General features: G+C 44.6%; 1 protein-coding gene across 5 annotated transcripts in view; it reads left to right on the forward strand.

The window, feature by feature from the left end:
- Window positions 1-27,528, forward strand: part of FOXN3 (forkhead box N3) — a 215,787-nt gene that overhangs the window by 83,069 nt on the left and 105,190 nt on the right. For all 5 annotated transcript variants that reach the window (XM_054200089.1, XM_054200090.1, XM_054200088.1 and 2 more), the window contains exon 3: window positions 22,663-22,799. In XM_054200089.1, coding sequence (XP_054056064.1) covers window positions 22,663-22,799 — 137 coding nt within the window. The remainder of the gene's footprint in view (window positions 1-22,662; window positions 22,800-27,528) is intronic.

Genomic DNA, 27,528 nt, shown 5'->3' on the forward strand with positions numbered 1-27,528 from the left:
AAGTGTGTTAAGCAGCACTGAAAGAGCCGGGACAGGAGAGCAGGAGCGAGCCGCTCTTTACCTGTTGGGCATGGGCTGTGGTGGGGTTGATGAGTCTGTTTTTCAGCCATGCTCACACCCTCCTTGTTCCTGGCTGTTTGCTCCGACTCTTTCCTGGCACACGAACTTTTGTGTTTCTGTGACAAGCCACAGATCTGGTCAGAGGTCTGATCTGTCTAGATTTTTGTGTTTCTGTCTTTTTTTTTAATTCTTGATTTGCTTTTCAGCTTAATTCCTTGATTCAGGTCACAGCGCAGTCCAACAAACAGTTGTGCCAAGATGATGGAGGGAGTAGAGATGATGGGAGGCTGGGGAAGACTCTCCAGTTGGGATTGCTGAGGAGGCAAGCCATTCCTGACAGAAGAAAGGCCGGGTAGAGGCTGGCAGCTGCAGGGAGAGTTGGTGCAGGACAATTTGGCAGGGTAATGGATGTAGTCCCTACCACAAGGGAAAGGCCAGGGTGAAATGAGAAAAGAAGTTTAAATATAATAGGAGGCTTTCTTCTGCCGGAGACATTTCCTTTGTGAGCAGAAGTGTGCTATTTGTTTTTCAAGTGGCCTGTGTTTTACAGGTGATTTAAAGTGATCAAAGTCTGGGCTACCACCATCAGGCATGGTCCCTGCCCAACCTGCCACCTGGTCCCTTTGCTGGGGGATTGAAGGATCTGGGACTGTATTGCCAGCCCCTCTTGAGCTCCGTACTGGCACGTGTGTCACCACGCAGTGAGCAGGCTGTAAACTATTTGTGTTTATTTTTGTTTGAGTTATTTTTTCAGTGGGCGAATTTAGTTGGATTCATTTTCAGCTCCCTGCTTAGCTCATGGTCACTGTGGTCAGAGGAGCACCGGTGTCAGCACAGGCTGTAGGCTCAGCTCTGTTTAATCGGGCATGAAACTGAGCCTGTGGCTTTCAGCCAGCTCAGAGCTGGCCCGGCGGCAGCAGAAGAAGGTGGGGAAGGGAAGGGGCAGGAGATGCTCTTGCCTTTGAGGGCACAGACTGTGCTTAAATCACGGGCTGCTTGTATGTTCAGTCAGGTACGTGCTCGGTGCTGGGTTGGGCCCATGTGACATGGGTAAAACAGTCCCAAGAAAACTGCACAGGGATGTTGTGTGTGCACACGCACATCTGTGTTTTCTCAGCTTCACAAGGTTTGTTTCTTTCTGTTGCCCAAAGGTTTTCATATTGGCAGTAGGGTGGCTTTGAGTGGAGCTGTGCTGTGGGTGCTGTGAAAAGCTATTGTGGAAAAGGGAAGGATGTCCATAAAATCAGTTGTCAGACTTTTCCATGCTGCTGTCCTTACGTCCTCATCACCAGCTAGGTTTCTTCCTAACAGTCAGAGAGCCAACGAACTACTGTTGTCACTGCCAGCAAAGGAAGCAGGGATTCTGGGGCCACAGGAGGCCTTGCTGGTGATGGGACTGGAGAACGTATGTACACAGGAGTGCTTTATGTGTCCATTAATGAATGCTGGCCTGCGGGGGATGACCGCGAAACTCCTGTGGCGGTAGGCAAGATGTGCCCCTCAGCACCAGGCCCGCGACGGCGGCTGCGCTTCCTCTGGTCGTGGCTGAACATCAGATGAACTGGGCTTGCTGGTCTGGCCGAGTGTGCGCTCCTCTGTCTCGCACTTCAGTTCTTCAACAAAACATCAAAAAATCTATTTTAATTACAAAATATGTGTCCCTTAGACTTCCTCCTTCCTTTCCTAGAAGGGAAGTGAAGTGTTTCACATTGGCTGAAAGAGCACAGCAAATTGTGCTGCGTGGCTTCTCCTGGGTGAAGACCTCGTGAAAAAGCGTTTAAAAGACTTGATCATAATTGAGCAGTTGAAAATAATTGAGGAGTTGAAAATACTCTTCAGGCAGCCTGAAGTAGCCATTGAGTTGCTGGAGAAGCTTCCTTTCCTTACTGTGGTTTCAGGTGGTTGCTGCGTCCCACTCACTGATCCAGGCAGCTGAAACCTTGACTCATTCCTGTGGCAGCTCCACGTTCCTGGTAAAGTCATTTGGCCCGGTGGGGTCTGAGAAGGAGTCTCCAGGCTGCTCATAACCTTCTGTGTTATTTTCAGCGAATTGCTGTATCTTCATCATAAATCTAGTTAAAACAAATGAATGATCTAGGGTAACACAAGCTGGAATCCTTATGAAAAAGGGACTGGGTGTGACTCTGTTTTTAATTTAGTTCGTCGTTATTTGTGTGTTGGTCAGTGGTGGCTTAGTGTTTAGAAGTAATTGACTTCTGTCATTTCAAGACCGGGCAGACCATTGCTAGATGAAGTCATGGTGCAAGCACTGTACATAGCTATAACAAAGCCAAATGTTACGCTGCAGTTAGTCTTGTGAACACAGATTTGCTTAAAAAAACCCCACGTGGCTGCCTCTGGTTAAGTTTTGCTTGGTAAGCATCTAGGGAAAGACTGCTGCATGCTTATATGTGTTTCTTAAGCTAATAAAGATTTCCATCTCTAAGTATTTGCTTTTATCTTTTGATTCATAATCTGGTATTTTGAACCAGTATAAGTCAATTCTCCTGTCTTCTAGGCAAAGGAAGATACTGAAGAAGGTTTGCCTTAATGAGACACGTATGAATCTTGCTGGTTTTCTGGAACTTCTCGTTTAAGTCAGTTTGTTACTAAGTAGCTTAAGAACAATGAGATTTTGCGTTCTTCAGTAGTAGCAACTGGCTTCTTATGATTGAATATTTAAATTTTGGTCTCAAGGAAAAAACTGTTTAATTTTGCTTCCTAACATCTGTCATTCGATCCAATTCCCAGTTAGTTTCAGTCCCTCTCCCAGCCATTCCCCACCTGCTCTAGTGTCTTGGAGCTGGCCAAGAGCAGGGCACCCGCGCTGCACCAGAACTGGGAAATGACTAGAGGTGGGCTGGGGGAGAGAGGGGGTGCCAGAATTGATTGTCTGGCAGTGCTTAATTGACACGCAGCAGAGAAACACAGACGGTCCTTCAGGTGTGCTTATGAGTCCCTGGTCCTTGATGCGTGTGCTTTGGCATCTTTAAAGGTAAAAGGGATCCTGTATGTCTGCTTGAATGCTTGTATCAGTCTTGTATTTTAGTTCTTCTGACTTAATTCCTGTGTGTTTTCTCTGGTTTGGAAGATTTTGGGCACAGAAGTTATACCGTACATCTTCTTTAGTTGTGGAGACAAAGGCGGCTCTAGTGAAGGAGCAGAAGTGTTGTTGCTGTTGGACAGTGGCCCTGTGGATAGCTGCTGGGACACCGGCTGTTCAGCTGGCCTGGGACTAACTGGCCTTGTAGGTGAGGGCAAGGAGCACCTTCCTCCACGATGCTGCTTTTAGCGAGACCTTCCTGAGATGTTTTCCCTTTGAGCAAAATTGTTGTCCTTGACTGAAGTTCACAGCAATTCTCACCTTTAATTACACAAGGGAGTGCAGAATGCCGTGGCTCTGCCATGTCATTGTGTCCATGATTCCTCTTAGCCTGCCTTCAGATGTTACCGATCAAGTGGCTGGAGCTGCTGAGTTGCCCAGGAGTTGAGATACTGCACCCACATTGCTACTGTGTCTGGTCATTTAGTGCAGATTATTGCAATAGCAATAAAACTGTGGTTATCTTTTCTGGAGAATAAACACATTTATAACAGTCTGTATGCTGACAAGATTTATCTACTTGCTGGCAACTCAGCTGGCTTCTACAAAGTCCTAAATTTCTTGCAGCTGTAAGTGGTGCCAAACTCATCAGTGAGAGAGGTCATGTAAGATAAGCAACAGTAGGGAGGAAGAAGGAGAGTGACCTTTTTACTCTGGCATAGTTATTTTTCCTCCTGATTTTTTGGTAGGTTGCAATTGGCCCTTCTTAGCTTGGAGCATTACTTGTTTTCTTCTGTTCTTGCACCAGTTTGGACTCCTGACTTCCTAGGAGCTGCTTTTGATTTACTCTTGAGTAAACAACAGCAGAATTGGGACTGAAGGCTGGAAGATAACACTTGTGGCCAAAAATGATGCTTCTGGATCTTACTCAATTATCCATAATAGTAATTTTGGAGACAGTACATTTTAATTCCTTAGTTATGTTCTTCAAATTCCATTCTGGGTGTTATGGAAAGTTTGTCCTGGGAATTAATGTAGGAATTTGTGAGAGGACTCATTCCAAGGATCTTAAATGCAAGCGGGTTTTTCCTTGCTACAGTGGAAAAGAAACCAAGTTGCTGCCCTTAGCCGGTGACTTAAGATAACAAAACACTGTCTATGGCATGTGGAATTGCTATATTTTGTTGCAGCAGTGAACGGTAGCAATTTACCACTAGCTGAGTACTATCAGGATTTTGCAACGCCACTGTAACTCGCTGGAAGACGACTGTTGGTAAGCAGAGGAATGAATGGGCTTCTGTATGGGGAAGTCTCAATGGCATGGCATGTCTATGGCAGTACACGGAGCAGAAACTTATTGATGGGATTTTGCATAAGAGAATCTAGTTGAAGGCTGAATTTGCACTCATTCAAGCTATGAGCAGAAAATTAGGCACTGCTCCAGAGCTATATTTATGAGATCTTGTGGCTGCCTACTATGGGAGGGTACTGATTGAGATGAGGCAACTATTGTAAATGTTTTTCTGAGTTTAAAGTTGAAAAAAAAAAAAAAATGCCTACAGTGCAACTTGCAAGGGCTGCAGGGGTTAATGCAAGATGAGGGTTAGGTACTCAGATAGATACCTTATCTCAAGCTTTCATTTACATATTCTTTTCTCTTTTCCTCACCCTTTAGGGTGGAGAGTGGGAACACATCTCTCCTTAGGTTTTGTGTGTTCCAGTAAAAATAGAGAAATCATTCGTGAAATGTTCTGGTTTTAGATTAGGGGGAAGGGGGCAAGCACTGTTTAGGTTAAGTGATACAGAACGTAATAAATGGAACAGTTTTGCAATTAGATCTGTTTTCTTTAAATTGCTGGGGAGAACTAAATAGTTCTTGCGTGGTTCATCTTTAGGAATAAAGTCCTTGCCATGCAGGAGAAGCCGTATTTGCAAGATTCTCCTTAGTACCGCTGCCTTGCACTGGCAGCCTGCGTGCAGCCTTCTCCAGCCCTAGAATAACACAGAAGCATGGCGGTTCCACAGGTCCTCGCTGCTCCTGGGAGCACTTCGAAGGCTTTTCATGAGCAATGTTGATGGCTTTAAGAATTGCATGCTGCAATTACACTTAGACTTGGAGAGAAAATGGCACAGAGCTCCTGGGTCAAAAGGTATGTAGTTCTGCAGGAATCCTCTTCAGAGATTATGTTTCTTTATAAACTTAACTGGAAATAGTGATACAATTCTTACATGATTCCACCCTTCCTGAAGTACTTTAGGACTAAGGAGCTGTAGATGAATAGTGTAAGTAATTCTTTGGCTTGCCGGCATAGCTAAGGTAGGAAGGAAGAAATGCGCGGTGTCCATGGGAAATGCAGGTTTTCAGGCTTTAGTTGGGAGAGATGGGAAGTTGGAGGGTCAGGATGTGTCCGAGATGGCTGGAAATCAGACAAATGCTGGCATTTGCATGGTTTGTTTTGAAGCAGTCAGATGAACGTGTCCAAACTATTTTTTCCTGTTTTGGCAATTAATGTAATGCATTTATTGTTACATAATTACCTCGTTGCGCTAATTTATTTGGGTTTTCTCTCTTTTACCCCCTTTCTTTACAAATGAACGTTTTCCCCCTCAGTGCTCAGCGTTACATATACAAACCTTGTTGTAAAAAGAGGTTGGATTTGTTGTTCACAATTTTATATCAAGTTCTAACACTTTCTAGTCTTCTGGCTGCACGGCAGAGAAAGAGGAAAGAAGCTGTCATAGAGACAAATTGCACAGAAGACTCCGTACGGTGCTAGCTTCCAGCTATTGAGACAAATGGGATTTTATTGTTCAGGCTGTACCTCCTTTTCTGCTTAAATTCATTTATTCTTGTATCTCTCTGTATATGTGTGTGTGTGTGTATAAAAAATCTATTTTATATATAAAAAGCGTTACATAGTCATACTGTTTTTTGGATCATCCAGACATTTTTAAGGTAAAATGGGAGCAAAAAGTAGTATGGATTTGGGTTGTCAGACAAAGCTTTCTACCTACTCGCACCTCTGCATTAGGAAAACAAGATGCTGTCATAGGGGTACATCTCTGCAAAATTTCCTTAGGACAGACGTGTTCTGTTGCCACAACTGGTTACCAGTTAGTCTAAACAGATCACTCTAAATTAAGAGTCTAACTAACCTGAACCATGTCTCTTGCTTTTTTCAAAACAAACCAGCACTTAAAATTTAGTAAAACTCTTCCACTTTGACTAATTTTTTTGTTCTTTCAGGTTTTGCTAAAACACCTGTAAAACTTCACTGCCTTTTGGGCAGCTCTGCTTTTGTTCGGAGGAATAAAGTTCCTTGTTCTTGGCTTAGCAAGTCTGCTTTGATGTGTCATTTGCTGTTGGCTTTCAGAGCTGAGTAATTTTGAATTTGGAAAAGCAGAAATGTAATTATGACCCGTTCCATTAAGAGACGAGCTGTTCTGTCATCCTTGTTTGAGGAAAAAAATATAAAATTTTCATTTAGAAACCTTTGATTTTAATTTGTAGTATTGAAATTGTAGGAAAGATCTTGCTTTTTCATCCTGTTTTTCTGCTGACTAGGAAGAAAATAGGAAAATGCGGGTGTGTGTCCCCCCAGCTAAAATGCTTGCATTATTTTAGTTTCAAAGTAAACATGCTTATGATCTAACCACTTTTGCTAATTACCATCTGCTCCTTCATCAGCACTTGAGTCCCACTCACCCTCCAGTGTCTAGTATGCCAAAAATGTGTTTGCCTGGGCTTGAGCTGACGGTACAAGAGTCCATGTCTTAATTATGGTAGAATTATCCACTTGTGTGCCACATCAACTTTCATTTATTTCCTTCACAATTTGTAAAACAGGGTCCACAAACTTGTTGGATTTGCACTCTGAATCTTTAATTTAGACATGCATGAAAAAGGAGAATTTGCTTCATCAGTAAGCTCTTGGGGTTTTTTTTCCTCTCTTGACTATCTGTCAGTTTGTGTTGTTTGGCATCAGGTTAAACAATAAATCGGTTCCAGAGCTGGTTTAAATGGCTTTTCAATCCACGCCATGTGTAGCCTCAGCCTTCTCGCACTGTGTAGAGACGCTTTTGTTTGGAAAGGGAGGGAATCCTGTAATTGCCCAAATAAATTCTCTGTGTTTGTGTTGTGTGGCTTTTAGATTTGACCAAGTAATGTTAGCATCTAGGTGTATCTGTGTGTAATAATATATGGATATGATAAGGGTGGTGTGGGGGGCTATATAAACAAGAGATTTGGGCCTTAGAAGTTACGAAATTGGCTTAAAAATCATGTCATTTAAAATAATGGAGGAGGGGGTGTGTGCCTTATTTTAGAGCCTTTAAGATCTTTTACGGGCTCTTTTACAGAAGTGAAGACAGCTGGAAACATTTTGGTTGGTTTTTTTTGTCCCCCGTCCCCCCCGCCATGATTTTGCCCCATCTCATGACTTTCTAATAGAAACACCTAGAATCCCAACATGCTAAAAATGCTATGAATCGTCAATATTAAAGCCAGATTCTGGAGGTTAGGATAAAGCTGTAATCTGTCAAGTTTCTCTCAAACTCTTTTGTTGGTGGCGTGTTCAGTATTGCCCTGGAGAGTCTTTTGCAAGGAAAACACAGCAATTACAGAAATCTTCTTCTGTACAGTGCAGATGTCAGCGTTTGTGGTCACTGGGTGTGACTGCGAAGAGAAGAAGGACCTTTTGAAGGATGCCAGCACTTTTCCACAGGCTGGCACTTTGGAGCACGTTGTGGGGCAAGCAATGGAGGGTTTTTCACACCAACAGTGTGCTCAAGGGCTGGTTACTGGTTTTCAGCAGGATTTAGTACGTTGCGGAGCTCTGAAAGGGTAAGATCACTGCTGTCAAAGTTTTTCATCGTCAGTAGGATGGATGGAGTCAATTCTGAGGTGTCCCTTCCTTTTTGCTCAGCTTTTGGATAGGGCCTTCAGCAGTGTGGACCTCATTTTCTAGCGATGCATTTTTCTTTGTCATGGAGTTTGTATGTTATTTTTGGTTGTTTTTCACATTCAGGTGTTCATTTCTGATTGCTATTTTTGTGTTTTTTTCCCCCTCTTAGTTCTCTCTTTTCTTACTTGCATCATCTAGAAATGGTTCATAAATGTCTGTCTGAGGAACACGTGGCAGGGGCAAGTGCTTTAAATCATCGTTGCACTGTGCTGAAAGTGCATTTGCATTTTGGAAAAGAAAAAAGTTGCAACCTTTTTTGAAGCAAGATTTTAATTTGTAAACCATATGCTATTTTTGGTGTGTCAAATATGAAGGCTTCCTGTGTGAAACCGATAGAGAAAAAGATCACAGGAGACCTGGAGCAGTGACTCAGGTCACAGCAGGCCTGTTTGCATGACACCTGTGTCATCAAAATAGCCTTGCTTTGGCATCCTTAAATGAGATTTTCTTTTCCTTTAGATGGTAGACCTGTTCAAAGGCATATTTGATCATGAATAATTTGGAGGAAAACAATTTTCCATCCTTCTGAGAATACCATACATCATCTTATAGCTTCTGAACTCTTCACAACATCAACATCTGATGTTGGGCAAGTTGTCAATTTTCATTACAGGAGTCTGCTCAGAAATTGTTTCTCCCTGTTTCCTTCTACTTCAGGCATGTTAAGTCAGATAAATTCATACACTGATGTTTAATCACTGAGCGCTAATCACCCCTGTGCAGTATTGATCAGCAGCCTTTTGGTATACAATGATCTGAACGAGTAATAGCTTGCTAGTAAACACTGAGGAACGGGAGGGTGAAGATGGTGAGTTAGCCCAATGTAGAAGCTGATACAGTTTTTCTCATTTCCAGAGGTTTCTAGACTCCATCAGTGTTGTCTTCTCTTTTTTCCCCTCCCCTGCTCCAGGCTATTTTTTCTTGTTCTCATGTTCAAGCCAAGCAGTAATCCCTCATTTCTGTGGATGGTGGTGTCTTTCAGCAAGCGCCCCAGTCCTCCTTCTCGGGGCTGCTGATGCTGCTGAGGTTGTCCACGGTCTCATTTTCCCGAGGAACCTGTCCTTTCTCCTCTTCCTCCTCCCGGCACACTTGAAGCACGCTCAGGCTTCCCGTGCAGCCCTATTTCATGGGGGCTGCCTGTGAACATTGTGCTTGAAAACGACTGCTTGTGAGATAATTCAGTTAAAAAGAGAGCAGGGAAAACCCAAGCAGGCAGGGCTGCGCTGTGTGGGTGGAAAGCTTTTCCCCCCCCCGCCCCCTTCCTCCCACTCTTTCCTTACCGGGTAAAAGAACCCGGTCTGTGCCTGAACTTGCTATTCTGAATAACCTCTTTTCTGCACACAGTGACTGATGCTCGCATCCTGTTCGCTACCAGCTTAGCTGAAAGAGCGCCCTGAAGAGTGACGTTTCTATTTCTGTTGGGTTTGTTTCAGTCAGTTTGCAGGCTGGCTCTTTGCTGCTGCCTCCGTCACGTGCCTTTTGATTCTCTTCTGTGAATTTGAGGAAACCCGCTTTTCCTTTGCTTTTTGTATGAAATAGCAAAATCACTGTGGGATTTCAAACCGCATCTGGAAAAATGAGGTGGACTTTAAACAGAGGAAGAATCTGTATTGAGTCAGGATCCATAAGTGTTTAGACTTTGATTAATGCTCTGCTAATGCAGAACTGGTCTGCCTGGGAAATAACGTGAATAAACCTGTAAATCCTATTCTTGCCAAGCTGTAGTTTTGATCAGGGACTTGCTGGCTTCCTTGGGAAAAAATCTAGATTTAAATATTCTTTTTTTTTTTGCTTTAAATCCATGCACACCAGTGACTCTATGTCTTATTTCTCTAATATAATCACTTTGCCATGTTTAATAAACTATCTGCACACTTTCAAATCTGTTTTACTGGTGGAGGTGCTCAGGGAAGCTGAAATGCAGTATTAATTATCCACTCTAAAATATGCTTGATTGAGTGGCTCATGCTGCAGAAGTTCCTCATGCCAAGCTTTGTTGCATCTTTTAGTGTTTTACCAGTTGCAGCCCATATAGCCATGCTTGTAAAAACTCAGGCACCTAAAAAACCCAAGGAACAAAAACCCAGTAACTGTCAAATTTATTTTTGAGGTGCTGTGTGGAAAAAAATAATAAAGGGAGTCTTACTACAATTTTAATGCATCTTAACTGTGAATAAAACTTTGAAGGCTGAGAAAGTTCATCTTACCATTTTTACAAGCTTGTGCTTCTACAGCGGACTTAAAGTAAAAATGGGAGGAAATGTGAGCACATCCGAATTAATTGCTCCCACAATGAGAAGTTCCCGTGTTGTTCCTTTTAACTTACTCCACCTCGGGGATGACTTGGATGAGACCCGTCAACTAGCTTACTTTCTCACCCTGCCACCACATCCTTCTACTGAGAAGGACAGTTTCTCACCTCCTTTTCCCTCCCCAACCTTTGTGGTAGGGCGCTCATCCCCCGGGGCTGGGCGCAGGCTCTCCAGCTGTGGCATGGCGGGGGCAGGGGCCATGCACCTGCAGGGAGGGCCAGGGGCCTGGGCGTGCTGCTGGGGTGGCATGGGTGGGAGGACACGCTGTGCTAAACCCACATGCCACGGTGCCTCCTGTTTGCGCTTGCGGTAAGGCCGTAGCCCTGGCTGTCTCCTGCCACCGGTGGGCTGGGGCGTCTCACCAGCTGGAGCAGGAAGAGCCTTTGTGCACTTCTGCACAGGTGGGCTGTGGGGCAGCTGCTGGAGGAGACCCAGGTTACAGCTAGGATAGGGAAAGGGTGCTTCGTACTAACCTGGGACATGGTAGTTGGTGGAAGCAGACAGGTGGCCTAGCAGCCTGCTTCCTGTGTCTGCTGGATATGTAATTCCCTTGCAGCATTGAGGTCAGAGCCTCCCTGCACTGGAAGGCTTTGGTGCAATAGAGATGTGTTTCTGCCTCTCCCGGGAAGGGTTCTATGGCCGGCTCTCCAGAACATGCAGGAGGAGGTTAGTGCCAAAGGTGGTGGTGCTCTTCCTCTGCACGCAGGCCCGGTGGGGGCTTGCTGCTCCCCGTCTGGCCATGTGTAAGTCTCCGTGGTGTGGCTCTCAGGTGGCATTTCTTGCTTGTTTTGTATTACAATACAAAACGATGCCAAATCCCACCAGGTGAGGAAAGCCCTCTCCTGCGGGCGCTGCCGTTCTAGTCCCACCAGGGTGCCTGGTGTCTAAGAGGGAGTGTGCTTGCAGGAACGGCTGGGTTTTGACCTCCCTGCAGGAGGTTGGTTTGCTCCTGGAGCTAAACTGGTCCTGCCCTGGTTGGCCTTCATTGCAGAGCCATTGATCTTACTGACTAATATAGGAGGTGTTTCTCCAGAGCCTTGTGACAGTGCCTGGTGTTGGGGAGGAAGGAGGATTGGTGTAGGTTGCTTGCAAAGGTACAGAGTCATGGTGAAGTCCCAGGTTTTTTGGAGTCCATGAGGTTTGTAACATTTGGGCTGTTGAGGCTCCTGAATCCAGGCCCTGCCCTGGCGAGTTTGTGCTGATTTGTGCTGTGTAAGTGAGCTGAAGGCTTCAAATGCAGTCAGGAAGTTGGCTCGTTTTGGAGGCTGTTTGTAGCGTGGTGGGGGTGTTTTGTTTTGCTTTCTGGGGTTTCATTCAGCCGTGAGAACGAGGAGAGGGAAAGAGAAATGGTAGTAAAAAAATCAGTATCTCTGAACTTGGTGTAGAAATGGGACACAAGCAGAGTAGAGTATGTGTATGAAAGTGCCAGAAATAATTTGTGTGTTGATAGATGTGTGGTGACACCGAGGTCTCTGTTGCAGGGGGTCAGTTTTTCTTCAGCGTGTGCCTGCTGCAGGTAACCGGGATCTGTTAAGGCTGCGGAGCCAGGCTCAGGACAGAGCACAGCTTTGTTTCCCTAAAGGGCCCAGGGACACTTGGAAACCCCCACATCCAGGCTGCCTCTCAAAACCGTTAATCAAAATGCCTGTTTTTCCCCCTCAATTCATCGTGTGAACCAATATTAAATACTAAGCAAGGAAAACCCCTATGTTAAATAAACAGTTATAGGGGAAAACGGTACAAATCCATTAGCTTTTGTCAGGTCTTCCTCATTTCTATTTTTATTTGTCACTGCTAATGGATTTAGTGCAACCCACTCCCTCCCACCCGCGTCTGCTAGCTGTTAACCCTTTCCCCTGGAAACTCACTCACTGGCTTATTTCATCATTAATACACTAGTAGGCAAAAAATGACCTGCAAACCTTTGGCACAGATATAAGTGTTGAATAATTTTTTTAATATCTGTGGGGTGAAGGGCTGTGTTTTAAATTTGTCAGTAGGCTTTCATACACGGTGTAACTATATATTTGTAAGAAAAGGCAATTTGTATTTTTTTTCTGGTTTTATAATCTAGATAACATTAAGAGTATCGGATGACCAGTGGGTGTTTAAATAGAGCACCCCTCTGACACGAAATTAGCACATCCCATTAAATGGGCTACTGGTCTGGAGTCTCTGGAATTTTTTTCTTTTTTCTTTTGCCATTGACTTTCTGGGTGACCTTGAGCACTTAACTAATTTTTTTTATCCTTTTGTTTCTGTGTCTCCTCAATTTTCTTTTCAATAGAGTAGGGATAATTGCACTTTCCGTGTATACACAGGAATTCTATAGGCTGAAACGGCATTATTAATGCTCTTGCTACCTAATCTCCCTCAAGTATGCCCTGTGACGGCCTGTCATGCTGACAGGCTTGTCTTCTGTGCTCTCCTGCCTTCCCAGCCCAGTCTCCCTGCCTCTGATCTTGCACTTTGTTCCTCCCTAGCAGTGTCACAGCCTCTCTTCTTCAGCGCCCGGACTTCGCCTTGCCTGGGGAGGCTTTGGGGAACGTCTGGGGTTGCTAGGCACTAGCATGAAACAACGTACTGCTGCTTTATATAGGAGCCAGGCATTGTTTAAGAGCAGTTAACGACACTGCTTTCTTCAGTTGCTTGCAGGATTTCCATATGGCAGCCTAATAGCTTTATGGGGTGGTTTGCATATAAACTCAGCAAGGAGATATTTAACAGGCTAAATATGATTCTTGGAGTTGGGTGACATAACGCAACACCTCCTGAGCCTGTTGGAGGAGTCATTTTGTGATGAGAGCAGTGGGAAGCTAATGTGGTGTAGCAGATCCACTGCAGGCTGTAGGTAATAGTATTGTGCATGCTTACCTGTACGAATGGACATACATAGAGTCATGGAATCATAGAGTTGCCTAGGTTGGAAAGGACTTTTCAGATCATCTAGTCCAACCATCAACCTAATTCTGACAAAAAACATCACTAAACCGTATCTCTGAGCGCTATGTCTACCCATCTTTTAAATACCTCCAGGGATGGTGCCTCAACCACTTCCTTGGGCAGCCTGTTCCAATGCTTAATAACCCTTTCAGTGTAAAAATTTTGCCTAATCCAGTCTAAACCTCCCCTGGCACAGCTTGAGGCTGTTTCCTCTTGTCCTGTCGCCTGTTATTTGGGAGAAGAGACTGACCCCCACCTGGCTACAGCCTCCTTTCAGGTAGTTGTAGGGAGCGATAAGGTCTCCCCTCAGCTTCCTTTACTCCAGGCTAAACAATGCCAGCTCCCTCAGCCGCTCCTCATAAGACTTGTTCTCCAGACCTGTGCTGGCGTGCTGAAGGAGCAGTGGAGAGGCTGGAGGAGGAGCAGTGGACCGGCTGTGCCCATGGTGTCATCTGGCAGTGGGTCACCGTGACTGAAATAAAAATAGAGAATCATTCCAGACTGAAGTGCCCTTTGTGGGATCAGGAGCCTGGACTCTGGGGGCATGCCTTGGCTTGGTAGCCTTTGGTGGCAGCGTCGACTTGCTGGGTGTCTAGGTCATGCACTAGAAGACATTTCTGACTTCTCTATAGTTGTGAGGGGGAGTGCCAAGGTGAAAAATTGCTTAAAAGCTCATGAATGCCTTCATTTGTGTAAAACCCAAACTGTCTGTGCACTCCTGTGCCCTCTCACAGCCATTGCCATGAGATGTTACCCCGTTTCTTTGCTCTGCTTGTGGCAGGTAGACAATGCCATAGGACACGTGCCTGTGGCTGTACTTATGGGGTGCTCTTTTGGGGTTTATTTGGGGTTCAGCCTCTAAAGACACTGCTGAAGTCCCTTCAAGGCTCTCCACTCTGATAGCACGTACAAGTCCAAAGGTACAAAGAAAACTTCTAATATGTTTTGTGCTGGTGAGACTTGAACTCCTTTAACACTGGAAGACCTGGATGGTGTGCATTTTGGTAGCACTTTTTTGTCTTGCAGGATCTTGCACTGCATCTTGCCTGTGAAATAGGTTGGTGGTTTTTTTGACTGTGGAATGCACAGTCTTTTCTTTTTGCCAGCTGTTACTTCATGGTGCTGGTCTGGCCTCTTTATTCCCGTGGCATTGTTTATTCGCATGCTTGGCTTCCCTTTTGGTTTGAGGGTTTTGTTTTATTTTATTTTGAGGCTAAGTAGTCCTTTTCCACTGTAATCATACTTCTCATTCTCAGTGAATTTACTTACCCACCCAACCTCTCCAGTTGGAAAGACAGTGCCCATTTGGTAACTGGAAAGACATCAGAGGCATGGAGATGGTTAATGCCCCGGCACCACTGGGGGCAGAATCAAGCCACTTTCCTAAGGGCAAACAAGGGGTTTAAAAGGTCGATGGCTGTGTTGGTGTCTGGTGTCTGCTCATTGAGCAAGTGAGCTAAAATAACGAGAGATGAGCATGAAAGCAGAGACTTGGACTTGTGTGATTTGAACTAATGGATGTTTTTACTTGGAGCAAAATAAGATTTAAAAAGCCCCAACCTTTTGTTTTCTTGAGAAAAGCCGGTGATTTCTTGATGCTACTGGTTCACTTGGGTTGAACACCATACTCCAGCAAGCATTCCCATCAAAGGTTTAATTTCGTGCATTTAATGAGCATTTATTTATGGTCGTGTAATTGTGTTTTAGCTAGTCAGAGCTCTCTGTCAGCTTTGTGCTTGAGCTGAGCTGTGACTGCTAGTTTACTGAAAAAAAAGTTGAAAACATGCAGGAGAAGTGGGTGTGAGGGTTTTGTTATGCTCCCTGCAAGCACTACTTTAGTTTTCTCTCCGTGTCAAGCTGTCACATAATGTTGCCAAACTTTCCTCCGAAGGGCAGGAGAAGTTTTTAAGGTAAGGGGATTTTCAGTGAGGGTTTCTGAAAATAAGATGCTCACCATGCAGTTGTTACTGTCATTAAAATTGCTGTTAAGGTCTATAGTGCAATTCTTTAAAACTGGCCATACAGAATTTCACTGGTCTGTGCTAGAAACGTTGGAAGAGAATGAAGAAAATCTACCCTTAAACTGCATGAATAGTTATTTGTAATTTTTATGTGAGATTACAGTGGATCTAAGGAATGTGTTTTATAATAATAGCAATCGTTGGCAGTGGCTTTGTTTTTCTTTCTTTAAGAATTCCTTAGCAGTTGTATTACTTTTTTTTTTTTTTTTTTTTTAAACCAGCTGACCTCAGATGATTCAAATGCTCTATTTGTGTCTTTCTGCGAATTACTTCATTCGCATAAACAAGGAGTAACTAAAGAACCCACCAGCCTTATCTGCAAGGTACATAGCTGTTAAAGAGGATAAAGGTTTACTATTATCTGTGACCACTCATAAAGCTATTCAAAAATGGAGAGCCAACGTAGGCGAGCAGAGCAAGCAACATTATGTCTGTCTTGATAACTTGAAATACCGATGAGTAAAGATAACCAACAAAATTTTAAACAGGCCAGCAGACTAACTTCAGCATCTTTATCTCAAATCTTCCTGAGCATTTGCCAGCTAAATAGTTTAAAATTTGTTATATAGTATCTTTCCCCATTTTTGATACTAGTATGCTAATTCTGCCTCATGTAAATAAAGGAACTACAATTCTGAGTTGGTCCTATTTTAGCAGCTTCATTTAGAGGAGGGCAGTACTAACATGAGGGATGGGTAGCTGAGCTAAAAAAGTTAGGTGTGCTCTTATCATCGCTGTCTGCAAGTGAATAGCACAGAGCTGGCCTTTGAGTTGTGTTGCTGGTTGCACGAGTTCTCTTTGGGTATTGAAAAGCCTCCCTGCCCTTGCTGTTGCAGTGCTGATTCAACACGGCCTCAGTGGTCACAGTGGACTTGCATTTTCTAGTCTCGGTGAATTTTGTAATCGTGAGCCACTTGTTTCCTGTAGTGCCTGCACAGCTCTTGCAAACATTCAAGAGTAGCGGTGTGTTTGGTAAAGGATGTGTAATCTGTGTTCTGTTGCAGGATGGTCTTTAAGACACTTGGCAGGTGTCTCCGCATAGTGCAAGAAAGTTATTTAAGTAAGTCGTTCTCTCCTGAGGTGGATTTTGGCGTGATTATTGTGTTCCCCTTCATGAATTTCAAAGCTGAAGGCAGGGTGTCATCAGGTGCCAGCTGGAAAGTATTTTACTTCCCTTCCTCCTGCCTGTCCATTTTCTCACTTCTCTTATGAAATAGAGTTTTTCACAAGGTGAGGAGTACTTGTCTTTAGGAGGAATTCTTGTTGTTAGTTTGCGGTCCCTGGGAACCAGCCAGAAACCTGTTTTAGTCAAGGTTTCCATAATTGTTCTGTGTTTTGCAGCATCAGGTGGTGAGTGAAATACCTTGCTCTTTTCTTGGGTAGACATTTCCGTCGTGCCTGTTTTCTTGGGAGCTCGTGGGGGTTCTTGCTGCCTGACAGCCCTGGGCAGTGTGCTCTTGCCACCCCCAGAGGTTTCATGTGGAGGTGTGAGGAACCAGCAGCGGTTCCAGAGATGTGGCAGCTGTGAAGAGGGGGCTGACGACTTCATGCCACCACATTAGATGTGGTGCAGACATGAAAATTGACAAAAGTTGTTCTCTCTCATACCTTATGCACAGAAATCTATTCTGGTCTAAAACAATTATTTTTTTTCAGATTCTGGTCCTGACTGTAGCTACTCAAGCAGTTGTAAATTCTGTGGTGACATCCAATTCTTTTCTTGAAATTTGCATTTCAAAAACCAGTTCGATAAAGCTTAATCCTAGAGAAACGCTTCTGTGCTCACATGGCATGCTCAAACACCTGTAGAAGCTGCACAGCATTCCTGTGGATGAACTTGTTGCAAACCCGGGTGAAGAGTTGCTTCAAGCCTGCTGTTGCAGGGTATCTGGGCGCAAGGAGCTCAGGATAAATGTTTCCCTAGAGTAAGAACCTTTGATACCCAGTGATCTCTTCACTATTACTAGCAAAGAGGTCATTTGCTGTAACAATAGTAGATTTCATCCATGCTGAGAGCAAACCTTTAGATCAGTAATGGTGAATACTGGCACCATAAGGTTCCTCATCACTGCAGAAAGTGTCATTAGTGTTATTCATAGGTCCTGTGTTAACGACTGCACCAACTTACACTGAGCTAGCCAGGGACTGATAAGTCACAGTGGTGTGATTTCAAGATTTGATAGCAGATGCTGGTTGGAAATGCCCTTTTTTTTGAGTAATATGAAATTTCTGCATGTTCTTACAGTTCCTCAAGCATGCTTGCTTCACCAATATGTCATACTTGTCAAAGACGGTGTACATCTACACCATTTCAGCCTGGGTAGCTGCCATTTACCTAGTTCATATCGCTGACAGTTTGGGTTCAGAAGAGTCTAGCCATGGCCACTCATCCCGTCCTGGTTTGGTAGTGGAGAAGAAAAAGGACAGACCTACTCAGTGGGGAGTTGTTGGCTTGGTTTCGCTTTTGTTCTCTTGTTTAAAGTAGCAAGGTCCTTAACTCAAAGAGTTCAGTTTAATAATTCTCAGCTTGCTGGCATAGCCTGTGTGCCTGTGCAGAGCTGTGTGGTCGCTCACACGCTCATGGGTCTCTGGTTTCTGTTCCTCTCCTCCCAGCCTACCCGGCTTCCCCTGGCGCCCATGTGTCCTGCCCAGCATCTCGGTGTCTCTGGGCTGGGCTGCATGGCACTCCTGGTCTTTCCCTCGGAGCCACGTCTGCCAGCCTCGCTGCCAGCCCACCCCAGCTCTCCTGTGTATGCCTGCTCTCCGGCACGCTGATTTTCTCCTTCCTTTTCCAAGCTGCTTTGTGTCGAGCCAGGGTCCTGTTTGTCCTTTCTCGGTGTGCTGTTCCGAGGGATGCATCAGGGTGTCACCACAGCCCCTGCCGCAGAAGGGGGGAGCTCCCGTTCCCCTCCCTGGCTCCCTGCATCCATCCCCTGCTTTGCAGCAGCGCTGGGTGCTCATCAGACCCTTCGTGTGAGCCAGCTTAATGAGTTTAAATGACATAAAATTGTGCCAGCAAAATAGTTTTCTTCGAGGAGAATCACTGAAATGCGCTTGTGGAAGAAAGCCCAGGCACATGCAGGGACGAGAAAAGCACAGCAAGGACCAGGGAAGCAGCAGCTCAGACCACTCCATCCCACTACATCCCTTATGGGGAATGTTCCCTTAGGGGGCTGTTCTCTTAGGGACCCTCTTGCGAGAGATGTGGGCACCTGGAGCTGCTCCATCCTGCTTTCAGCACAGTCCCGTGCAGATTCAAAGAGAACATGTAACCAGAGTTTGAAAAGGTAGAGTTTGAAATTGCCACTGGCCCTCGGAGCCCGCATGTTTTGCGGTTCCCGTATCTGCTCTCTTCCCAAAACTTTATTTTGAGCACACTGTTTGTACGGCAATGAAAAGAACAACCCCAGAAAAAAAGTTGCGTTCCTAACACATTTCAAGTCTGTGCTAAAATAACCAGGGAACAAAATGCCGCAAATAAACATTTGCCAGGATTTTTATATAGACAGGCTATGTATTTTTTCCCAGTCAGGGATCTTGGAAGGAGCTCAATGCACAATTTTTTTTAATTGAGCTTTGGGCAGATGATAGGTGATATGTAAGGCCAGGCAGTTAGTTGCAAGGTATATGGAAGCAAAATCTTCATAATGAAGAGTTTTAATAGTGGATAATGCTGTTATCCCCAACTATAACAACTAAAAGAGCTGACAAGCAGCATTTTAGTTCTTTTATTTTTAAATTTCAAACTTTTTTTCAATTCTACTGAAAGATGACAAAACATTTTTGTTTGGATCCTAGCAGGTTGTGTAAAGTAGGATATTAAAATTTTTATATGCGGTTAATTGGGAGAAAAAACAAATGGACACGAAGTGTATAATGTACCTTTTCATGGCAATGCACTGGTTTTAATTGTTGGGGGGGGTGTCAGATTTGTATATTTGAGATATGAGAAAGAGGAAATGAATTAATAAGTTGGGATTTAGTACACAATGTCCTGATACAATCTACGTGTATATTAAGTGACAGAAAAAGGCCTAACAATTTCATAATAGAAAGATAATCAGGAATTTTTTTAAAGAAAAAGTATTAAGTCATTAACTTTTACTGGGTAACTTCTACGTGTTGCTTTCTCTCCCCATGAGTACCTCTGAAATAGCTTTCCTGCAACTGTTGTCTGCTCTTGGACAAGGGAAAGGGGATTCAGAGTAACACTCCCCTTGTTTTTAATAACCTTAAACTCGGATGCAGAAGCAGTAACCTGTGAGTTGCAGGAGTGAGGTGGCTGTGCCTGGCCCTGGGAGGAGGCGGCGTGTCGGGAGGTCTGAGAGCACTCCAGTGCCGAGATGATCAGGGGGCTGTTATCCACTCCTCAGTCACTTGTTGCCTGGGAGACAAATGTAATCCAGGGATTTTCCCCCCCCCCTCTTCCTTGCTGGTTTTTGATTGGAGCCACTATTGACTTTTGGCTTGGAGGAGGTAGCGAAGCAGCACGCCAAGTGTCATAAGATGGAAATTAATCACTAACCGATGGGTCTGAGTTCCAATGATTTCCTTTCCCGTGATTGCTCTGTGTATGGGAAAACTAATGACACATCTAAACAGACAGTTAACGAAGCTCTTCACACCTCCGACAGTCAAGAAGGATTCTTAACCGGATGACACTTCAGTTTTCTTTTTATTTCTGCTCTCTTGTGTGATTGTGGAAAAACAAAAGTAACTATTTTAAAAAAGGAACTTTGCATGGTTGGAGAGCCTTGCCTTAAATTGCGTTTGTTTTTGCAGATAAACTGTAAGTCAGCTCGGTTGCAGTGAAAATATAGAAAATCTGCCTTCCCAGTGTTTCTTTTAACAAGGAGTATAATTCTTCTCAATACTTTTTGTGTGCGAGAGTTTCTGTTTTTCAGTGAGATTATTTTTGGCTTTTGCAAGGATATGGACAAGCCAAACAAATTTAGCTTAACAGTAATGAAAGGTTTTGAAGTTACTCTTCAGTAGTGACTTCATCTTATAGGGCCCTCAACTTGAACTAACTCCGGTGGGTTTTGGGGAGTAATCTCTTCCAGGTAGATGAAAAGTCTGTCTTGGAAGTAAATTAAAAAACAGAGAAGTTTGGAAAGAATATGTTGTGCTCCGGCAAGTACAAATAAGGTAGATGGTATTTAAGTGTAGCTTTTTTTTTTTTTAAGCTTATCCCATGCTGTAAGGAGTAAGGAATCCAGCAAAGGTTTTCTCCTGAAAAACGTTCCTAATTTTGCACGTTGCTTGCTTAAAAGGAAATTTTGTGTTCTTCTTGCTCTGGCTCTTGGATGGAGCATGGAAATGGAATTTGAGAAGTTTGGATTCTATTTTTGACTTTGTCCTTTGCCTAAAAAGTCACTTACTAGACTTGCCATGTCAAGTCTCTGGCTCATTGTCCTGTATTTAAAAGCAGGCTAAACGTAACAACCTCCTTTTTGCGAACTGGTTTGAGATGTGTGGCGCACAGCTTCCACCACTGACACTGGCAGTGGATCTTTCAGTCATCTGCTGTAGTGCTTTACCAAGACAAAAGCCCAATAGTCTTCCTTGCGCTCTCTCTCAGACCACTTGAATCTTGGGCTTTTTGGCCATGCAAGGGCCCCGCTGCACCTTGAGAGCTGGAGGATGTCTCCCCTTAGATTGTTCAGTGGCCTCCTGGTAGGGTGCCCTTGGGAAGCAAGGGGAGAGACAGGCTTGAACCCTGCCACCCTGAAGAGGCTTGATCCATGTTCCCGGTTCCACCAGAATAGCTTGCAGAAGATGGTGCCATCTTCATCCCCTCCAGCAGATGTGGTTATTTCTGAAAGAAAGTGGCTGCAGCTTCTGCGGGTTGTGCCAGCCCCTCTCTTTTTCTGTGAAGCCAAGTCTCACGCAGTGCTGTGCATTTCCTAGATGCTACCACGCAGCCATCCAGTGATCCTGGGGAAGATTTTTCTTTTTAATTTTTGTATTTTCTGGGGGGAGAATTTAGTGCAGATCTGCTGTCTGTAAGCTCGGAAGGAGGTCTGTAAGCACTTTGCACATTGCACTCTATCCTGAAGCCGTCCATGAGACAGAGGAGAGCTGAGGAGTTGGTAGGGCTCCACAAAGATGACAAGTTTTCAAAAGTGTCCGGTTTTGGTCTTCTTGTGGCTTTAGAAAATAATATCCCACTTCTGGTGTGATTTTGTGTGTGTGTGTGTGAGTGTTTATTCTTTGACACATGAAACCTTGCTTTGCTGATAGAAGTTGGAGTTGAGAAGAAGGATGGCGCTGGGTTGAAAAGCAGCTTGAGGCAGTAGCGCAGCTTCCCCTGCCTGTTCCAGAAGATGTCAAGATTTACCAAAAGTCTTATCATAATGCCTTGAAAGCCTGCCAGTGGAGCTCAGTCAATAGTTAGGACTGGTGTTTGTTTTTACGTATGCTCAAGCTATCAAGGCTGCTCGTGAGCTCTCATTTTGTATGCTTTCATAGTGGAGCCGAGGGAAAGTTGTTTTCCTGTTTGTTTGAGAACTCACACAAAACAATTCAAAATATCTGCACCCTGACCTCTGGTGGGATTGAAACAAGGGCTGAAATTGCACTGCTCGTAACTGCAGAATAAATACTGAATTTTAGTCTAGTCTTTGTGTTACAGATTGACTGCTTGAGTTGCTCCGTGTGTCCAGAAAGGGTAATTACACTGTTGTTTTAACAGATCACGATTTCACAACACCCTTAAATGGTTTAAACTCTGATTATACCGTGGGCTTTTTTTGTTGTTGTTTTGGGTATTTTTTTCCCCTTAGGGGAGAAAAGATGATTAATTTCTTCTTGTAGTATAATGGCACTGATGTCATGTGGTTGAAGGATTAAGTCCTTTTATTTTTAAAACAGTTGCTAGGGTGTTTAAACCACTCCTTTTTAGCCCTCTTTCTTGTTAGTATTAACAGCAAAAGGAAAAGAAAATCACTTTCAGAAATAATCTACTTTTCTTCGAAGTTTCCATTTAACAGTAACTGTAGCTTCTTATTTTTCCAATATGGGGTGATGGGAAAATTGCCAGATATTAATAAATCATATTATCTAGTAACGGGGGGGGGGGGTGGGGAACAACCAAACATTCATTCTTACTTTTTCCCCCACAGAAGTGTGATTTAAATCATACTGTTGCAATACGTTATTAATGGAGCGATAATCTCTGGCAAGAAAACTTAAGTTCACTTCTGTCAGACAAAAAACCCAAACCTGCTGCTTTTCCTGACAAATGCTGCTAAATAAATAAGGCTATGCCGTTAGATCAAATATTTGATTTTTTTTTTTTAATTCTTTTTTCTTTGCAGAGTATTGGAAAGGGGTCCTTGTGGTGTATAGACCCAGAATATAGACAAAATCTTATTCAGGCTTTGAAAAAGACACCCTATCACCCATATTCGCATGTGTTCAATACACCTCCCACATCTCCTCAGGCATATCAAAGGTAAGAACTAGATGCATTTTACAACTCTAAATGTTTTCATCCAGTGTTGCCTGTGAATCTTGGGTAAGAGCTTAAATGTAATTAAGCGATGCAGTTTGGAAACGCGCTAAGGAAGAGAGTCCGGGAGTGGCGGCGGCGGCAGCCCGGCCTGGCTGGGCCTGTGGGACGCTTTGCCCACCCGGCCCATGGCTGGTGGCGGCGCGTCCCCGGTGGAGCTGCCCGTCCTGCTCCCGCCTGGGCCGCAAAACAATGCCTGAAATTAAAATATGCATATAAGCAAGCGGAGAGCTCTGAGGTGTCCGCGACTCCAACAGCCTCTGCTGGCCCTGCAGCGATCCCAGAGGCGCACGGGGCAGGGCAGCAGCCATTCTTCTGCCCTGTTTCAGTGGAACGGGCATGGGGCGGGTTTTGTTTTTCATGTATTTTTGGTCTGGCCGTTGGTTATGGCTAACGTTAGCGAAGGGAGAGGCAGAACTGACGGCTGCCATCCGCCCGGTGCGACGGCAAGCGTTGGCTTTTGACACAGCCGCGTTCTCCTCGCTGCTGACAGGGAGATTGTTTTCTTCACTTTTTCCGAATGTGGCAGCGCTGGGCAGTTGCCGATGGCGGCCTGCGCCGTACCGCGCCCCGCGAAACCAGGACGGTGTCGTTAACCGGCCGTAGTAGGGGTCAGCAGCGTCACCGGGACCAAGACGTGACTGTGATGGCTGTTGTGGGGGGGTGGTTGGATTATGGGGGGGGTGGGGGTATTTTTTGGATTTTTTTTTTTTTTTTTTTTTTTTTAGCGTGGCGGCTGGCGGGGAGGGGCGGGGAGCGAGGCCGGGCCGGGGCCCGCGGGAGAGGCCGCCGCCGCCCGCCCTCGCCGCCCGATGAGCGTGATGGTCGCCATGGCAACGCGGGCGTCTCCCTGGCAACGCGTAGCCCAGCCGGGGGCCGTTGCGTCACGGCCCCGCCGCGCGCCGTTGCCGTGGTAACGGGTAATCCTGCCCGGCGACACGGCAGCCGCTCCGAAACCTCTGCCGAAAACGCGGATCCTCCGCCGGGTTTCGTGTCCCGCGAGGTCGGAATCGCCGGCGCTGGGGTGTTTTGGGGTTTTTTCCTCCCCCTGTTTTGGAATGGGCGGCTGAGGGGGGGTGAGCCCGAACCCGGGGGGGGGGGGGGGGGGCCGAGGTCTCCCTGCGCAGGTCGCTCCGTCCTGTGTGTCATGAGGAGCCCCAGGAAAATATTTTCCATGCTACCACCTTTTTTTTTTTTTTTTTTTCCCCACTTTTACTTTTCCCCTGCTCCCAGCCATCCCGCTGCTGCTGTGCTTCGCAGAAGAACAGAAAGAAAAATAATTTGAATAATGGCATTAAAATTGTAATTTAGGTCTTTGCACAAGGCTGGTTTCCAGAGCCTCGCTATATCATTTCTGTTGCCTTTTTAAAGAGTGTTTTAATCATGCCCATACAGATTTATTCAGAGATTCTCATATCAAGTGAAAGTGTAATGCACATCTGACACAGAAATGGAGGGATTTTGATCCCTTCTAATCCCCGCAAGCAAAAAAATCCAGCAGACACACGCAGTGGAAAGCAGGAGGATCTCCAATTTATTTTTTTTTTTTTTATGTTTGAAGTGGCTGTTGCCTGCCTGGGCTGGGTTTGCCGGCGCGGCTGTGCCATTTGCTGGCAGACATTGCCACAGGAGCTCGCAGGTGGCATTTCCAGGTCGCGCTGAAGGAAGCGATGCAGCAGCGCCGGCTCGAGCCGTCCTTGCAGGGTGCTGGCCATCGGGGAGCCTCCCTGGGCCAGCTGCCCCTGCATCCTCCATGGCCACGCTGCTTGCCCCTCCTGGTTGCATTGGCCAGACCTCGGACAAAAAGTCATGCTGGCCTCTTCTAGTGGGTGAGTAGCCAGAACCTCAGCCTCACAGCCTGCTCTCCTGTGTGGGAGAGGTGTACCGGCACGTGCCAAATGGCACAGAATGTAAGAAAGCGTTTTGAAAGATTGCCCGCTCTCGGCCATGCCCAGGTGTAGCTGGGCAAATGGCAAAGCTGTCTTCTGAGCGAGGGAGAGGGAGGGTGGCTACCGAAACACCCGCGAGCGGCTCCCAAAACTGAAAGGGAAACTTCCTCTCCCGGGAAACCTTGGGACGTCAGAGCTGCTGCTACACTGCTTGTGCTGCCAAGCGCTTTCGAGTCTTCAGTGTAATCACTGCATCCGAAAACAAAGGGCTTGTCTGGCTGCAGGAGCAAATGCCTCATAAATAGAGGCCGAAAGAGAACGGATTTTGTATGAAGGAATTGTGGTCTCGCTGTTATTTTTAGCTGGCTATCTTTCAGCGATTCTGCTGTCAAATAAAACTTAATCTTCCCATGGTCTTCTAAAATATTTATTTATTCATCTACTAATGACTGGCAAAACATCAACACGAGGCTGGTCTAGGCCATCAGTGACTGTTGAATTAATTTAATTCGACATTAGCAGTTGCATGGCAAAATAATTTTTTTTCAAATATATTTGTGATATATTCACAAGAAGTTAAACATTCCCTGTGCATTTGGAAAAACAGTAATCCCATATGTAAGTGATTGTTTTTGCATGTGTACAAAGACTTTGCTAACGGGTGGAAAATGTAAATCCACTCCGCCATTGTCGGATCTCCAGAGCAATACATCGTCATAGTAACAAATTCCAGGGGAAATTTTTCTGATGGTGAAGATAATATGTCTAGGAAAAAATCCTTGGGTGGCAGAGGTTGTGCTGTCCATCCGTCTTACGTAACTGAAGCCCACAACTAAGAGAGAAGCTATGTCACTTGATATTAATGAAATATATCTGGAACCAGATAATTCGTCAGTATTACTCCTGCCTCTAGGAATGGGATTAATTGGAGGAATTACAAGGTTTATAAGGATCAGTCGGTGCAATTCCACGGGGGCAAATTGACCTATTGCTCGTCTTTATCAGATGTTTTAAAAGAAAAAGCATACACAAATGAATCGCATGTTCTGTTTAGTATCTGCATAAGCACCTTAGGGGTGAATTGAGCACAGAGTGGAGGAATGTATTGTAAAAATATCCCAAGCAAGATGATCACTGAACAGACAAATTCTCCTTTTCTGAGCAGAGTTAATTATATCAGGTAATTTAGCTTTACAACTTCACTAGAGCATCCTGCATAAACATAACAGAGAGGACCTTTTATGAAGGAGTTTTATGATGTGAACCCACACATTTGAATGGCTGAGTCAGTGTTGGGCTAGTATCGTTTGAGATTAGACATATGACTCAAAGCAGGAAGTTTGGATTACATTGGGCTCCATGTATAGAAGACCATAGTTTCAGGGGAAAAGAGCAACCTGACAGTGTTTGAACATAAGAAGGAACTCAGACTACCGTTTTCTGAATTGCTACTGCAATTCAGGGTAAAGATGATCTGTAAGCTGTAAGAAGAAGAATAATATAGTAATGTGAATTATTTAATTTTAATTGGATTGGATGTGTATTCTTAAAAAACAATACTTATAACAAACAAACAAAAAAAAACCCTTGCCCTTGGATTTTTATCTGGTTCTTCTAATTGAAGTATATATCATGTCATTTTCAATGAATTTCAAGGGTGAACTAATACCCATACACAGTGTTAGAAAGAAAAAGCTCTCTCCTTGGTGTGGAAAAATTGGTGGTTTAGTCTAATATGTTTCTTTTTTAATATTTACAAATTTTTTGGCAATAGCAACCTTGAAATATGTTTATAGACACAAACTTGGTTAAGTAACTATGTAAGTCAGTGCCCTGGTATTTCCTCCATATGTTTTGTTCCCAGTTATCTGACTCTAACTGAACTGTAGGTGGGGATTTTATCTTCTAGTAGTGCTTCGAGGAGATCTTGAAATGGATTATTCTTTTCTCTGTATGTATTACACAGGGCTAGTTTTTAATTGTATTACTCCTTCTACTGCTGAAAACTATCAGGAAACGTGGTGTAAAATAACAGAAATTATTAGTTTCAGACATGGATAAAAAATATTTGAAGATTTGAGTGACAACCTAGGGGTATCGGCTAGATCCCTTTACAGACTTGTGGAGTATTATTGCACTGCTTTTCATTTTTCCAGTGTATTTTTCTAATTGTAGTTTCTTAAACCAGTGGCAAACCTTGACACATCTGTCCTAAGCTGCCGTGTAACTGACGAAATTGTGAACATGCCCAAGAGAGAAACCAAAGAGTGGTTTCTTTCTTGCGTTGCTCCGGCCTGACTGTTGATAAAGGCTTGGTCGGGTTCCGTGTTGGTTTGCTCCTTCCCATTGGAATGTCTCCTTGGGTGAGCTCGGTTGATATGTTCTGCTTCAGGAAGGACTGAGACCCAGAAAAACCACTTCTGCTTCTTGTGCAGAGTCGCTTTCCAGAACAGCGTTTCATTTAAATGCGTGTGGCTTCATGACCCGCTTTCCCTTTCCCTGCCCCGTGTTGAAGTGTGTGGTACAGGGCCAGGATCACAGAGGGCCTGCAGGTACGTGAGTGACCAGTTCTATGAAACTTTACTAGCCTGGGGTTTGAAGAATTTGGAGTGGCTTCTGTTTTATCGAATTTAGTGTCTCATTGCTATTTCCTGCTGCTGGTGGCTTCCCTAAAAATGCTATGAGCTCCTTAAACCTTCATCACTTCTGCAGTGTCTCGTCTTTTCATACCTGCTTCTGATAAAAATATTTTTCCTTATTGTTTTATCCCGAGGTAGAGATTA

The sequence above is a fragment of the Rissa tridactyla genome, chromosome 4, assembly GCF_028500815.1.
Source record: "Rissa tridactyla isolate bRisTri1 chromosome 4, bRisTri1.patW.cur.20221130, whole genome shotgun sequence".
NCBI lineage: Eukaryota > Metazoa > Chordata > Aves > Charadriiformes > Laridae > Rissa > Rissa tridactyla.